Genomic DNA, 17,538 nt, shown 5'->3' on the forward strand with positions numbered 1-17,538 from the left:
GGGGGGGATGGGGGAGTTACTTCTGGAATGGCATTTAAGCTAGGAAGAAATCCAGAGCATAAAATAGCAAAAATGTTCATATGACAGAAGATATGATTCGATCTGAGCCACAGAAAGAGAGGTCAAAGATTAAATCAGAGTCATCTTTTATTAAAAGAATCAAGACTGGGAATAAGTTTCCTAAACACAAAGAAAATTCAATGAGGTTAATTAAATGATGTTAATAAGTATATTGATCCTGATGTGGAAGATATCTCAGGAAATTACATAGACACTGAAAACTAAACTCGATTCACATCAGTCAGAAAATGTGATATAAAATTCATGGACTGTGTAACTTATTAAAGACAAGTGACAATTTACTTATATTTATATTTAGCCTCCAAACATTCTTTGTGGAATTAGAAGGGTTATAGATAAAACTTAATATTTAGAAGTTAATTTTTTTAGTGAGTTAAACAACAAATTAAAATTTAGAACAGATTTTTGCAAATATCTCTCTTTCTAATTCACACTTTAAAATCGTCTTATTAAAATAATGCGTAAGAAGAGCTACATTTTACATCTCTGTGTAGAGTGTGTACACAGACATATACACACATCAGTTACCTAAAGACAAAGAAACTGTGACACTATACTCAAATTTTCCCTTCGTCTTAGTAATTTGTTCAACAACAGAACTTACCTCTTTCTTGTTGCTATTCTACAAATGGAACATCCCACCTCAAACCATTTTTGGAAAGAGGTACATTATAAACAATTTAGTAAATCTGATTATTAAAAACACCCAATCTTGTCCAACTAGTCCGAATTTGTCACAATACCGATACCCAGCCTAGATAAAACAAGTGGAATCTGTGATTATAGTTCTGGAATTTTTACGTTTATTTTTATTTACTTGGAGAGATAGAGAGCAAGCAGGGGAGGGACAGAGACAGGGAGACAGAATCCCAGGCAGGATCCATGCTGCCAAGCTCAGGGCCCGATGTGGGGCTTAAACTCACGACCCGAACTGTGAGATCATGACCTAAGCCAAAGTCAAGAGTTGGACACTTAACCGACTGAGCTACCCAGGCACCCTTATAGTTCTGGAATTTTAGAAAATACTTATGTGAAATGCATGACTTTACTAAGATTCTCATTGTGAATAATCACATGTCTAATAATTTACTTTTCATGTCTTCTTAGAAATCAATATGAAGTAAATTTTCTTTAACCAGAAGTCTGCTCAAATATGACACTAAATTGAAAGATTGAAATTATTGAGTAAATTCAATAGAACTTCTGAAAACATTTTATTTATATTTCATTTCAGATACTCATTTTCCAAATCTATAAGGCCATCTGTCTCAAGTTCAAAATTTGCAATATTATTTGGAAAACTATTTTTAAAAAGTGATCAAAGAACATTTCAACACATAGTGATGAAATGCACAATTTTTAAAGGTTACATGAAACAGTTAAATACATACATATGATAACATTAAAAATTCTTTATTTAAAAACACTGTTATTAAAATGGGTAAATATGACACAGTAAAATACTTTAAAGAAAACAGACATGGATTATGATATATACAAAATAGGAAATAAATCATCATCTGTCATTAATGGGAAAATTTGCATACTTTCAAAATATTCATAATTTTAAGTCAGACAAAACGTTGTTTAGAGGGAATGCTTCTGTTATATTTAAAGTCTCTTTAAAGGCGTTTTAAATTCCGCTTACTCTGGGCACTTCCTGGAAGAGCATCTTTTCTATTTCTTGGCTTTGCTGCTCCTCTGCTACACTCTTCAGACCCATGATAAGCACACAAACATAACACACAAAAGTCAAAACCACAGGCTGTGCGGCTACAGAGTCCCCTTTTCTTATATGGCTGGTACTTAGCAGGGGATTGGCACCTCGGGCAAGGTTTTAATGCTTCATCAATAAAAAGTGTTTTGGCAACCTGCAGTGAAAGCATACACACTAAATCTTCCAGTTTCATATAGAGAAACACTTTATGTCAAACTCTGAGTATTTATTTCTAATAATTTATGATAAATACTCACCTTAACATATTCTTCCTGTTTACTACTTAAGTGAGTAACAGAAGAGCTTGCTATAGGTGTCAAAACTTCTCCCCAAGGAGAACGTGTTGAAACTTGTTCTTTCTGAAAACCTGGCATCCTAGCCTGAGCTTGTACAGATCTTAAAGCTGATCGGTTTAAAAGATGGAGCCTAGTGGCAGCGTCCTCAACATTTAATAGAGCCCCCTGCGGCAAAAGATAAGAGGGGTCAATACGGTAATATCAAAAGTTCCAGAACAGTTTTCTGATGCACATGTATTTAAATGTTGAAAGTGGTTTCACACTAAATTCCACAAGAATTTTCTCCCTAAGCTTTCCCTTTTGGAAAATTTTTTCTCTCTCATCTAACATTTAAATGTCAAAGAAATATAAATGAACAAAATTAAAACAATAAATGTTAGCTTTAAGTTTGCAAGATTGGTTATTTTTCTCTTTAAGGCATGGGTTGGCAAACTTTTCCTGAAAAGGGCCAGATGGTATATATTTTACATTTTGCAGGCCAGATAGTCACAGCTACTCAATTGCCATTTTAGCAAAAGCAGCTGTAGAGATATGTAAATGAAAGAGCAAGGCTATGTTCCAATGCAACTGACTTTAGAAGCAGAAGTGACGGACAGGATTTGGCCCACAGACTGGCGTTTGCCAACCCTTGTTTTAAGCCAAGGTTTACGAAGAGGTGAATCTTTTTCAAGTTTGCCACGGGATATCATGGAATTCTCTGAAGGTTTCTTACCTTAGCCACACATCAGAAAAATAATGGGCCTGGTTAGACCATGAAATCCCATTGGCTTGGCTAGTTTTTACATGTAAATACTGGAGTCATTTTTACACTTACATTTTAAACAGGGAGGAAAAAAGGTACCTCTTATCTGAACCGGATTTCCATATTACTTCAATATTCAGCCAAGAAATATTTTCAATAAGGCTTCTATTTTGTTAAGGTTGATAATTGGCATTCTTAACCAATTATCAAAATACAATGTGAAGCTCCTCGTGTGTCTAACTAAAATTGTGTTTCTTCTCCCTTTCTCACAATTGGCTCCTAACAGTGAGAAGAGTGAAAATATGAGAAATTATAGTAGGATAAGTATAGGAAATAAGGTTAGCTGATCATGAAAAATTCCGTGATTAAGTTTAACAACATATACATAAGTGTGAAGGATAAATATTCATTTTCTGAAATTAAAATGAATACAACTGAACTTTTTCAAGGACTTGATGCATCTCTTTATAGTACATTTGTATAAATAATTTGCAGCCTAGGCCACAAGCACACAACACTGGAGCACACCAAAATTCTGACAAATTTTGATGCAGTTGGTAAACACAATGTGCATAAATTTAAAAAAATGAAGAGAGATACATTGTTGAAACACATTTCAGCCACAGATTAAACATTCATTGATTTAATAAATATTTCTAGAACTCCTAAAGGTACCAAGTGAATAAAACAGTGTAACTCCTGTCCTCCTCGAGTTAAAATGTGTGCTGCCATCTCGGAACAAAAGGAGGCAAAGCAGTAAACAAAGGCACATGTTCGTGAATGCCAAAATTTTTCAAACATAGTCACATCATGTTGCCAGAAAATATTTAAATGTGAGAGTGAAGTCACCATGTGGTTGTTCATTTCCATGATTATAAAAGAACAGCGAAGAATACAGCAAACTAAGAAATGCGATGGAAAAGGTGTGGTATCCCAATTCTTATGCTCATTCTTATGGCTGCAAAGCAAAGAGATAGAATTGTGATCTTAATACACACAGCTGGTGTGTGCCTTCCAATTTTCACACATAAGGAGCTTTCAGAGATATTACACAAGTATGAGGAAAACCATTAAACAACTTTGTTTTACAATGTTTCTTTTTGGGTTAACGATACACATTAGGATAGCTCAAGTGGAAAGCAACTAGTCCATATCAGAACAGGAGTGCAAAGTGCACCGGGAAGAATGTTTCTAGAGACAAGAAGGAACAGGAAGAATACCTGATTTGTTTGGACTTACACAGAGGAGATTTCCAGTTCTGGTGGATAATAGGAGATGAATCAGGGATCTGTATAGAGAAACACTAAGCAAAACAAAAGAAAGAAACTGGGCAATTATTAACTCTGGAAAAAAAAAAAGTTATATAGGAAAAAAGGTGTATTCATAGTGTACTGCATGTTACAGCTGTCAATAACTCATAATAATCTCAACACATTCTTCATCATGTCAGCACCTAATTCTGACCGACTCCCACATGATGGTGTGGTTACAATGGTGAGACAGGAGAAAGGAATTCAGAGGGACAGGTGGGTGGGTAGGTAGTGGTAGTGGCGGTGAGAAGTTAGAGAACAAACACTCTCTCTAAAAAGTCAAGAAATAGCAGTAAAGGTGTGCTATTTAGAAATGTGGAGGTAAATCTCAGGAGGAACAACTGAAGAGTTGGAGGTAAGTGACTTGGGCGCAAGAATCAAGAGTGAGAAGGGATAGGCAGGAGAATGTGTTTTGTCCTAAGCCTCACAGTCCAATTGGACTTTTTAGACCATGTACTTGTTTTACTCTGAAAAAAAAAAATTAAAAAGCAAACGAAAATAAGAAAAAAGTTCAAGTAAGGAAAAAAAAAGTATAGTCTTTTGAGAAACAAAGTTAGAAAAGAAAAGTGGTGGCCAGGATATAAAGACAGAATATTTTATCTAGAATTACCTGAAGTGTTGCCAAACACAAGCAGGTCTCTTTCCCTGTAGGATGTACAGTGTAAATGGAGCTAACAGGTTAATATTATTAGGTGTTTGCTTAAAAACTGTTTTTTTAAGTAGGTCCTCAGCATATAGAGCAGCACTCTAATAAGATAAGAAGAAGGCAATTAATAATTTCACTATTATAAGCTCCCAGGATCAGAAGGCAGCAGTAAGTAGCCAGGGGCTGTGAATAAGTTGTAAGGCAATATCATAGGCAAGAAAGTAAAACTTTTCTTCAAAGTCAAATAGAAAGTCAATGTTTCAGTTAACTCAGTCCCTAGTATTTCATTGCAATGAGAAACCCACCAATCTGTGTCTAGGTGTTTATATCTGTTTGTACCATGCTTCATGTCAAGTATTGTGTTTTGTCAAATTAGAAATTTACATTATTCACGTTACCTAATGAAATAATAATTTATTAAATACTTTTTACTAGAACAAGAATAAGAGCATGAACTCACAATTTCTTTCAGTAATGATGGGTAGGAAAAGGTTAAAAGTTGTGTATATAATACATATGGGTGCCAGAGTCATTAGATGCATTACATAAAGTTGTGTCCACAGGAAAAATTAGTCAGCTTCTACAGGACTTTTCCTGTACCCTCAAAGCTGGTCCTCAAATCTTCAAGAAAATACAAGCTTATGATACTTTACCAGTCCTAATCTGCTATGCTGACTCACCTCCAGGCCTTCCTGGATGCTAAACTCTCAGCTGAAACATTCTTCCCTGTCTTCACCTGGCTAACCACTCATTGGTCCTTCAGGTCTCAGCTGAGTTGCACTTTTTCTGAAAAGCCTTCTGTTGATTCTCAAGCATCAAATACTCCGTTTAAATGTTCTAACAGAGGGGCGCCTGGGTGGCTCAGTCAGTTGGGCGTAGGACTTCTGCTCAGGTCATGATTTCATGGTTCATGGGTTTGAGCCCCACGTCGGGCTCTGTGCTGACAGCTCAAAGCCTGGAGCCTGCTTCAAATTCTGTGTCTCCTTCTCTCTGCCCCTCCCCTGCTCGTGCTTTGTCTCTCAAAAATAAATAAGCGTTAAAAAAAAATGTTTTTTTAATGTTCCAGTAGAACTAATTCTGGCCTTCCTCTAACACACCCGTATTGTAATCACCTGTTTACTTGTAACACCCACAGGGCATGAGCTCCAAGAGAGCAGAGATCATTTCAAAAAGGTTCACAATTGTAATCTGAGCAATTGGCACAATAATAGCCACTCAAAAGGCTAAATAGAAAATGCTATAAGGATATCCAATTATGAATAAGACCCAGCATAGCACCAGTATTCAAACACTGCACACACACCCAAACAACATAATCCCACAAGACGCTCTTGATGTTAGGTTATCTACTCCACTTATGGACTGGAAGGAAATGGAGTTGGGGAAAAGTAAAACATTTGTGAGTGAATGTTTGGTAAATGGAAAAAGTTAAAAGATAGCAGGAAAACCAAATTGGGCTGTCCAGCAATATGAGATTATTATTTTTACAAATCCATTTGAGAAAAGTATTATATATGTTACCTCAGAATCTGTTTTCAGTTGTGAGATGTAAAATTTCCTCCTCCGATTTGCGTTTTTATCTTGAACAATAATTTCACGCCAATTTCTGCTTACTTTCCAAACACTATAACATAAAGGTCAGTTTTATATTGTATATATTCCACAAAATTAACTTTTTTTTTTTTTTTTTTTTTGCCAATGGCAATAAGAAAAACTTAAAAAGATTCTGGACAATAAATTTAAACCTAAATATTTACATTAAAAATATGATTTAATCTACATTGTTGTTTCACATTATTTCACCATATGAAAGAATTCCTATTAAAACATTAAATATATGCCAGCATTATATCAATAAATTATCTTATAAATGGTTAACAGAAAAACATAGTTTCGTATAAGACCAATATGAGCCCACTGAGAGACTGATTAAGAGGATTTAACTTCAAATGTGACCCAACAATAAAAAAATTAGAACACAACATGCAGAAAATGATTATCATCTATACAGTCCAAGAGGTTTTTTATCTGTTTCTCCTATTAAATCTATAGGAGGAAATCTACCATTGTTGATTAAACTTAGCAAATCTATCATTGTTGATTAAACAAATGTAAGAACTATCAACAATTCATTAGAAGTAGTAGGTGCCAAATAACGATTATTATGATGGCTAGCACTCCAAAGTTTCTATTTTATAAACCAAAGTTTATGAGAATGAAGCAGCTAAAGAAAAAAAACCCCGACTTACATCCAGTGATTGCCTATTTGTCAATAACTTTGGCTATACTAATTATTAAAGAAAAATAATCTTTCAAGTGTTACTCTGCTCTTTTTTTACTACTCTAACTTAAATCACTCAAAGGGAGTAAGACCAGACAGCTAAAAAAAAAAAAAAAAAAAAAGTCCCTTGTTGTTACAGAGGTAATAAGTACTTGAGTTGTTAAGCTGGCGTACTTCCCAGCTGTCATGGCCACTTCAGTTGCCTTGCCTCTCCCCAAGCCAATACGTGGGTCTTATATCAGATTAAGGAGAGAGAAAGGCAGATAGACACCTATTAATGGGGAAGAAATGAACTATATAATTGGATATTTGCCAGTTATTTCAACTGACCATAATCTCTCACATTACCAAGAATAAACACTACTAACATTATACATGCATTCTACAGTACAAATACTACAAATCTGAAGGCGCAGGGAGAAGAGGTAATTATTAAAATATGATTGAATATCAACTACTCCCACAAATGAGCACCCAAAAGTATTAGTCAATTTTTAACTCATCTATATCCAAATACTCCAGCATATAAAAATAAATTCCTGTATTTCAGCCATCCCTTTGATTTTATTAAACAACTATCCCATTTGAACATTTTTTTAAAGGCACATATATACAGTGCACTAATCTGTTTATTATCCTACTTGGGTTACACCAAGTACGTTCCTAATCAAGTCTATTTAGAAAGGCCTTAAACCTTAATGTGAGTTTGTGGGACACTATTGGATTAGAAATCAGAGGGCTCAGTTATAGACCTAGATATATTCCTATGTCCTTGAATGACTGCTGGCAGATCACTTAACTTCTCTGGAACTCAGTTTCCTCATCTGAAAAATATGTGACTAGACTAGATGTTTAATGACTAGACTTCCATCTATGAAATTCTATGATTTTCTACAATAGCCTACAATTAATTTGTGGAGGAAAGGTGAAGAAGGGTTCAAATAGAGGTAGTGGCCATAAAAACAGCAAGGATTCTATGAACCAAACTTTTGACATATCCCTATGGAAAAACAAATTTACAAACTCTCCCACATGTCCTCCCCCAACTGCCACTTGCAGAAGTCCCGTTCCACAAGGCTTCCCTCCTTCTGGCCATGGCATTCCCAAGGGTCTCATCTTCTGATAGTCCTGCAACTCCCCAAAATTACCAGTATGAACACAGTCTCACTTTAGTCTTTGTAACCCTAGTTCCCACCCTTAATAATCCTAAATGTCTGTTTCTCTTTAATTATGTAGCAGCATTTAACATACTGAAATTTCTGTTAGCACAAATTCTTGTTTCTAATTCCTTGAAATTTTCAAAAGCAATTACCTTCCATGGCACCGTTGGCAATGAAAATGAACTAATCCGTATTCCCTTGGTCTCTAGAAAAACTAAGCCCTAAAATGAAAGCTAACCGTCATTTTGTATTCTAGAACTTAGATTCAATAACTAAATGGTATCCTTTGTATGTTGCCCTTTCTTAGTCAACATGACATTTTACAATATTTCTGACCAAGTGTCCTAACATTAATCCAATTTGCAATCTGACAACAGGATGTGGACTATTAAATCATCAAATAACTTTCATGGAATAAAGCTTGCCGGTCTTGAAAATTTAAAGTTCGACTTTTAGAAACTCTCTTCCCAAATGACAGTGCCATGAACCTTACCCAGAAGACTATATTGACGCATCTGAAACAGGATTTAAAATTTTTTTTTAATGTTTATTTATTTTTGAGACAGAGAGAGACAGAGAATGAAAAGGGGAGGGTCAGAGAGAGGGAGACACAGAATCTGAAGCAGCCTCCAGGCTCTGAGCTGTCAGCACAGAGCCTGACGCGGGGCTCAAACTCACGGACTGTGAGATCATGACCTGAGCCGAAGCCAGATGCTTAACTGACTGAGCCACCCAGGCGCCCCTGAAACAGGATTTTAAACAGAAAGAACCTATGTTACTAAGCTCTAGTAATATAGTAACTTTAGGGAAGTTCAATAAACCACCTTTGATAAAGTGTGAGACAACCAAAGAGAGAGATAATAAAACAAATAAAAAACAGGACAACTGTTCAACTCATAGAAAAGCTTTCCAATTAAAAAAAAAAAAGTGATAAGAAGGAAGTTTTATTTCAGAAAAAAAAAATATTTCTTACCTGAATAGGCTTTCTGCAGTCAAGGAATCTAAAACCATAGCAAGAATATGCTTTAAATTTCTATATTTTAATTCTGTTAAGACGTCCAGTTTCTCTATACCCATTTTCTTGCCAATCAGTCCTGTAAGTACACACTGTAGCACGGCTATTTGCCCCCCATCCCTTTCTTCTAAGAATTCATGTGCACCATTCTGCTGGAATCTTTTTCTTTTGTTTCTCATGAAGAGCTCGTGCACTAACTGCAAGGCTGGGGTCTTTGATAAATTCTTAAAGCTTAACATCTTAGTGTCACTGCTCAGCTGACTCTCTGAGTGGTCTGAGGCAGCTGCTGGTGTTGTTTTAGAGTCAGAGTGGTCAGTCTGCTTTTCCCCTTCTGTCTCAGATTGTGAGCCATGCTCCTCCAGGGTGGACAATCTTCTCAGCCTTCTAAGATGCCTTGACTTTTTTATGGTACTCTCCACTCTGACAGTTCCCTTATGTTTCTGAAGTTCTTGAAAAGAACCCTCCTGGTCAGAGAGGGAATCTTCTGATTTTTCCAAGCAAAGTGAGTTAAAACCACTGTCTTCAGGTGTTGAAATATTGCCCCTCACTTTAGTTGAAGGGGAGAGCCTTTGACTTGCATTAAATTTAATGTTTGCTACAAGATTACTTATTGGAGTCACACGTATGTCCTCATCTGTCCCACAAGTTGTTGCACTAACAGAGGAGCCCAGAGGTTTGGGATATGTATTCTCATCATTAACAAACAGACTGCTATCACTAAGGTCATATGTGATAGAGTCTCTAAAACTATTGCCCTGAATCGGAGACAGACATTCAACTTCAAACAGGCTACAGTCATCTTTGGAATCATCAACCGTGGAAGTCTTCTGTTGAGAGAAATTAAGTCTCAATTTTTGACAGCCAGAGGTTGCTTCTTCTGTCTTCAAAGTACTAGTAACTAAAGGACTAAAACTGTTTTGCCGTGGAAGACCTGAAACATGGCTTGGAATATTTTTTTCTAAATTGAGGACTTGGTTCATACTACTTTCTAGAGAACTATTTTGTGATTCAAAGTCCCCTGTTAGAAGAGAGAAAGATATGTCCAACCTTCTGCGCTGCAAAAATTTTTTCCCACTGAGTTTAGGAGTTTCACAAAGTTCGGGGCTTTTCTCCTTTTCCTTCCTAGAAAAGACACCTCTCTTTTTTTGAGTTGGAGATTCTAAAGGATGAGTCAAGCCCAGATCTGAAGTTTCAGGATGTTCATGGATTAATGGTGGGCCTTTTCCTTTCTTTCCAAAAAATTCTTTACCTGTATTCTCATTGTTGCAAGGCTGTAACAACTCATTGTAGCCACTGTCTTGAAATGAAGATGTGGAACAGTAGCCTCTGAAGCTGGAATACGTGAAATTGACAGGAGAGTCCACCTCATTTTCTGCTCCAGGGCAAGTCTGACCTAAATGTCTCTCTGACATCTTCAAAAGCTCTGTTTCTACAGAGGAAAACAAATTTTATTCTTCCTTTGAAATGACGAGTTTGGCAGCTTACACCAAAATACATTTGTTAGGACTATAGATAATAATAGAAAATGCTATGGCAATAAAAAAAAGTTACTTTAAAAAACAAATCTACTCTAATATATACTCAAGTGTATCTTAAGCCAACTTTTAACATCCTAAAAACCAAAACTTTTGGGTTATACATATTCACAGATTACTTGATAAGCTTAGTCTAAGCACCATGCACAAATATTTTCTTGAACTACACTTGAGAAAAAAAATCTGACGGCATCATTTTTAGATAACCTTATGATATTAACAGCATTGATGTGCATAATTATAGTTTTAATATTTTAGCTATTTCTCTTGGCCTGTATCTAGTCAGTTGGATATTTCCCTTCAAAATTCTGGGTTATAAGTAAAGCTGCTTAAACAAACTATATGCTAATTTTTAAACACGTCTCTGGAAAGGTGTCAAATGAGTACTGCCACTAGATTTAACTTCAATCTGGCTAAGCAACTCCAGGATAATGTTATTCATACTTGTAACATAGGCCTGTCACAGAAATCCAGTCCCCATGACTGCTCTCAACGTCTGAATTTCCAGACTTATTACTTTGAAAAGACTCCCTGGTTTATTGATAAATTACTAATACATTCTTCTTGAGCTAACTAAAATGAACCAGTGCCACACAGACATAGGGCTATTACAAACTTGGCCTGTTATGCTTATTCATGTGTCATTTTGTAAATATTTTGAGACATAACATCCACTTGCAGGCCTGATTTCACAGATAACAGACAACTATTTATGGGAAACGCACCCCTTATAATATTCTTGAAATTGCGAGCACAGAATTCAAGTAAATTACTTAATAAGTTACTCAGTAATTATATTTGTAAGAAACAACACAAGGAAATACTTTACTCCTTAACCTTTTTAAACAGTATTATCACATTCCTCCTTTTTAGAAACTCAAATCTTAACCCAGAGGGCACTAAGGGAAGAAAATCGTCACAGTTTCTGGTATTTTTCCTGATTATTCAAAGGACACTAAGAAAACTGTCATTCTTTTAAAGTTTTCTCCAGACCAAATGCATGGTTTTTCTCTATTAAAAGATCCTAGGAAGAAAAATTTTAGTTGACTACAATGGGAAAGGAATATATTTATGCCTAGGTTACACCAGTTAAGTATACAAGTGAATGAGTTTTTAAAAACAACAAATCACTACTCCAACCACAAAACAAAACAGTTTCTTTATGGTAAAATGATCACTGGAAGATTATTACTGGGCAAAGTATCTATGTGTTTTTCAACCTTTTAAACTTACATTCAATTTTGGTAAATTTGATACATGTTCTCTTCCCATCTAGATCCCCTCAGATTATGAGAATGGCTGCTATCTTCTGTTCGTGCTTACCAGCCAAGATCATCAAACTTTGCTTTCTATAATTTGTATTATATTTTCAAACAAAATATTAAGTTAATGACATATAATGAGCTTCCAAATTACACCTCTACCCATGAATATTTCCCCCTGAGAATCATTCTATTAAGTTAAAATTAGGTCGCGAAATCCTTCTAAAAAGAGCAAATGTAACAATTCGACGTCACCACTAGGTGTCTCACAGTGCTAGAATCTGGGAAACCGAGGCAAATTGTTAGAAACAAAATGGGGATGCAGATATCATCCTCTCCCCCCACCAACCATAGGCCACTTGATACAAACACACATATATATATATATATAAAAAAATCTAATTTCTTCTGTTCATCTATACATTCGAAGTTGCCTCCAATGTGCTTTTCTCTGCTGTCATCATGCTCATCTTTCCATTTTCCCAAGATGTTGGTCTTAAGCAAAACTTGGCTGTTCAAAACTTAATTTTTAAACTCTTTTTTTTTAATTTTTTTTTAACGTTTATTTTTTATTTTTGAGATAGAGAGAGACAGAGCATGAACAGGGGAGGGGCAGAGAGAGAGGGAGACACAGAATCTGAAGCAGGCTCCAGGCTCTGAGCTGTTAGCACAGAGCCCGACACGGGGCTCGAACTCACAGACCGTGAGATCACGACCCGAGCCAAAGTTGGACGCTTAACCGACTGAGCCACCCAGGCGCCCCAAAACTTAATTTTTAAATCTTTTAAACAGACACATGTAGAATTATGAAATTCCCATTGACATATTTAATTTTACCGACTCAACAGTTCACTGATTAATCAAATGAGCCTCCTTAATACTCATGTTTAAAAAATTGTTAAAGCTTATTTATTTATTTTGAGAGAAAGTGTGAGAGAGAGAGAGAGAGACAGAGAGACAGAGAGACAGAGAGAGAGAAAGAAAGTGAGCCAGCAGGGAACGGGCAGAGAAAGGGAGGGAGAGAATCCCAAGCAGGTTCTGTGCTGTCAGCACAGAGCCCAATGCAGGGCTCGATCTCATGACGATCCGTGAGATTATGACCTGAGCCAAACTCAAGAGTCAGAATCTTAACCAACTGAGCCACGGAGGCACCCCTCCTTGATACTCATTTTTAAAAACCAGATTCCTGAATGTTGAGAACATGTATCTCTACAGTGCTCTCAAGAAAGAAAAAATTGGCAAGGATGGGGAGAAAAGGGAACCTTCATGAACTGTTGGTGGGAATGCAAATTGGTTCAGCTACTATGGAAAACAGTATGGAGGTTCCTTAAAAATTAAAGATAGAACTATCAAACAATCTAGTAATTCCACTTCTGGATATTTATCCAAAGAAAATGAAAACACTAATTTGAAAAGATGTATGCACCCCATGCTCATTGCAGCATTATTTACAATAGCCAAGATATGAAAGCAACCTAAGTGTCCATCAATAGATGAACTAATAAAAATAAGGTACATATATGCAATAAAATATTACTCTGCCATAAAAAAAAACTCTTGCCATTTGTGACAACATGGAAGGACTCATAGGGTATTATGCTAAGAAGAATAAGTCAGACAAAAACAAATACCATATGATTTCACTTATATGTGGAATCTAAGAAACAAAACAAATTAACAAACAAAACAGAAACAGACTCATAGAGAACAAACTTGTGGTTGCCAGAGGCGATGAGGGTAGGGGGTGGTCTAAATATGTGAAGGGGATTAAGAGGTACAAACTTCTACAGTGACATGCAAAAGAATGAAACTGGACCACTTTCTTACACCATACACAAAAATAAACTCAAAATGGATGAAAGACCTAAATGTAAGACAGGAAGCCATCAAAATCCTCGAGGAGAAAGCAGGCAAAAAACTCTTTGATCTTGGTGACAGCAACTTCTTACTCAACATGTTTCCGGAGGCAAGGGAAACAAAAGCAAAATTTATTTTGATGGGACCTCATCCAAATAAAAAGCTTCTGCACAGCAAAGGAAACAATCAGCAAAACCAAAAGGCAACTGACAGAATGGGAGAAGATATTTGCAAATGATATGTCAGATAAAGGGTTAGTATCCAAAATCTATAAAGAACTTATCAAACTCAACACCCAAAAAAACAAATAATCCAGTGAAGAAATGGGCAAAAGACTTGAATAGACACTTCTCCAAAGAAGACATCCAGATCGGTAACCGACACATGAAAAAATGCTCAACATCACTCATCATCAGGGCAATACAAATCAAAACCACCTTCCACCTGTCGGAATGGCTAACATTAACAACTCAGGCAACAACAGATGTTGGCGAGGATGCAGAGAAAGAGGATATCTTTTCCATTGTTGGTGGCAATGCAAGCTGGTGCAGCCACTCTGTCAAACAGTATGGAGGTTCCTCAAAAAACTAAAACTAGAACTACCCTACGAGCCAGCAGTTGCACTACTAGGCATTTATCCATGGGATACAGGTGTGCTGTTTCGAAGGGACACATGCACCCCCATGTTTATAGCAGCACTATCAACAATAGCCAAAGTATGGAAAGAGCCCAAATGCCCACTGATGGGTGAATGGATAAAGATGTGGTATATATACAATGGAGTACTACTCGGCAATCAAAAAGAATGAAATCTTGCCATTTGCAACTATGTGGATGGAACTGGAGGGTATTATGTTAAGCGAAATTAGTCAGAGAAAGACAAAAATCATATGATTTCACTCATATGAGGACTTTAAGAGACACAACAGATGAACATAAGGGAAGGGAAACAAAAATAATATAAAAACAGGGAGGGGACAAAACAGAAGAGACTCATAAATATGGAGAACAAACTGAGGGTTGCTGGAGGGGTTGTGGGAGGGGGGATGGGCTAAATGGGTAAGAGGCACTAAGGAATCTACTCCTGAAATCATTTTTGCACTATATGCTAACCAATTTGGATGTAAATTTTAAAAAATTAAAAAAAAATTTTAAAAAAGAGGTACAAACTTCTAGTTGTAAAATAAGTCATGGGACTGTAATATATGCCATAGGGAATATAGTGAATAATGCTGTAGCAACTTTTTATAATGACAGATAATAGACCTATCAAGGTGATCACTTTGTAATATATAAAAATATAGAATCATTGTGTTGTACACCTGACACTAATATTGTATGTCAATTATAATTCAATTTTTAAGAACACTTGTTAGAGAATGAAATACTTACTACTTAACTATATAAAAAACAAATTTTCTTCATTTGTTAAATTGGAAAATCTTACCATCAGTAAATCTTGAGCTCTTAGATGTCAGTTATGAGGGCTTCCAAACAAGAAAATCTTTCACTCTGCCTTTAAAATTCATGCCAAAGTAATACCACTTAAAGAGAAACGTGCAGCAGCACGTGACTGCTAAAATCGGAAAGGTACGTAAAGCACATGCTGCAGGGATTATTTCTAACATATGAAAAGGCCTAAATCACTTCGAATTTCCTCCAGCTTTCCAAATAATAGTAATTTCAATATCCTTGTTTTCTCCAGCTAGTCTCGGAACTGAGGAATCTTCCCAAAATCGGGTTTTTGAAAATGCAGTGTAAGCCGCAGCGCTGTCACTGACTTCCCCAAGGTGCTGTCGGCGGGTGGGTGGTTAACGGTCTCACCAGGGCGTCCTTTGGCCCCGCTCGTCCCTCCCCGACCTTCCCAAGGCCAGGCTGGCGGCGGCCCGGGGTCGCCTCGGTTCCGCCGCCACGGCTCAGGGCCCAGAACGCCACCGAGAGGCCGAGGGCGGGTGGGCGTCACCAGGAGCGGAGCGAGCGGGCAAGAGGCCGGCTTAGGGGCCCCTCTCTAGTCCCAGCACCTAGAAAGCAAAGTGGGCCCCGGGCCGGCGGACGACCAGACGCCCGCTAGCGGGCACACACCTGAGCCCCCCACTCCCGCCCACCTGGAGACCGAGGCGCGCCCGCACCGACCGGGCCGCGGGGCCAGGCGGGAGGGGAGACAGGCAGCCGCCGCTGGGTGCGTCAGGCAGGAGCCGCCGCCTCGCCCCCAGGGATGCCCGGCTATGGCAACCCCCACGCCACGTTCGCGTGGGGCCGCCGAGATTCCCTCCTTCAGTTTGAACTGCCCGCCCTGAGTAACCGCTACGCGCCGCCGCGCCGCCCCGCCTCGCCCCGCGCCGCCCCTTCCTCCAGCTCCGCGACGCCCCCGCCGGCCGCCCAGCGATCCGCAGGCTCTGGTCCGGCTTCTCCCAGAGGAGTCTCGTCCTTTTCCCACCCTTCCACCCCCACCACAAGCGCAGCCGGGCTTTCTAACTTCATGGGCTCTGTCTCTCCCCATTCTCACTTTGGGAAGCATTGTGTATCCAAGCTACTAGGTCCTGCAGCGAGATGCCAATAAACATAATGTAGGTGAATGTTTGCTTGACAATGTTTCCGAGATAATCAGGTATAAAAAGCAGGTTACAAACCAAATGACGCCTTTTAGAAGTATAGATACACACAGGATATAGATATACACAGGATGAGGTCGGAACGGTATGACTTTACAGTATCTATATGGGATTATGCTTGATTATGCTGGACGGGATGTTTTATATTACTCATTGGGCACCTATTCTATGCCAGGCTCCATCCTTCTGCTCTTGGCAGCTTCATACTAGTCTCCTTTATCTGGCTGTTTTCCCCTCTGTCTTTTCCCTACATGAGGCATCCTACCTCAGCATTTTATGGGGGGGGGGGGGGGAGGGGGGGCTTTACCATTATGTGCTTACATAATTCTCATGCAGAGTTTCACCCATTACTTTTAAGCCCGTAATAGCAGCTACCACCACTCTCCTCCAACTGGACATTTCTGTATCTGGATGCCCTTTAGCCATCCAAAATGGAACATATCCAAAGTCAAACTCACTAACACCTATTAAGCTCTGCTCTATGTGCCAATCACTGGGCTAGGTACTGGGAAAGCAAAGATGAGTACACCACAGTCACTGGCCTTAAGGGGTTCACAAGTGCTGTAAGGGAGGAACAGTAGTAGTACTAAGGAAAGAGGACCAACTAACCCTAAGGAAGAAGAGGGGGGTGGAACTAACTTTATAAAGACCATGACTTTGGGATGGATTTTGAAGCACAAGTGGCAATTTAAAAGTCAGACAACAGGTGATTGCAATCTCAAAACAAAATGTACAAGAGCAGGAAAATTGAAACGGTTGGGAAAACTATAGTTTGTTATAGCTAGAAACTAAGACTAATTTGAGGAAAGACCGAAGAAAATTCTTGAGAAGGGGAAGAAGCCAAGTCATAGAGAATTTTGGATGCATTTAAGAGAAGTTTATCCTCTAGGCCATGCAGAGCATTTTAGAAAGATCACTCCCATGGCAGAGTGGAGAACAGAAGGAAAAGAAGTGAGGGTGGTTGCAAAGAGACCACTTAGGAAGCTACTACATTACTCTGGAAGCCAGTGGGCCTGAAGAACCT

The 17,538-nt window shown here is 38.0% G+C and overlaps 1 protein-coding gene across 1 annotated transcript; it reads right to left on the reverse strand.

Moving 5' to 3' along the window:
- Window positions 1-1,334: 1,334 nt before the first annotated feature.
- Window positions 1,335-16,402, reverse strand: FBXO43 (F-box protein 43). Its single transcript, XM_078441549.2, is given in 8 exon segments — window positions 1,335-1,952; window positions 2,056-2,259; window positions 6,314-6,416; window positions 9,207-10,677; window positions 15,350-15,378; window positions 15,380-15,418; window positions 15,621-15,908; window positions 16,008-16,402. Coding segments are annotated over 8 exon segments (2,778 nt in total). The 3' UTR covers window positions 1,335-1,703.
- Between the last annotated feature and the right edge of the window lie 1,136 nt (window positions 16,403-17,538).

The sequence above is a fragment of the Panthera onca genome, chromosome F2, assembly GCF_046562875.1.
Source record: "Panthera onca isolate mPanOnc1 chromosome F2, mPanOnc1 haplotype 2, whole genome shotgun sequence".
In the NCBI taxonomy this organism is placed as follows: domain Eukaryota; kingdom Metazoa; phylum Chordata; class Mammalia; order Carnivora; family Felidae; genus Panthera; species Panthera onca.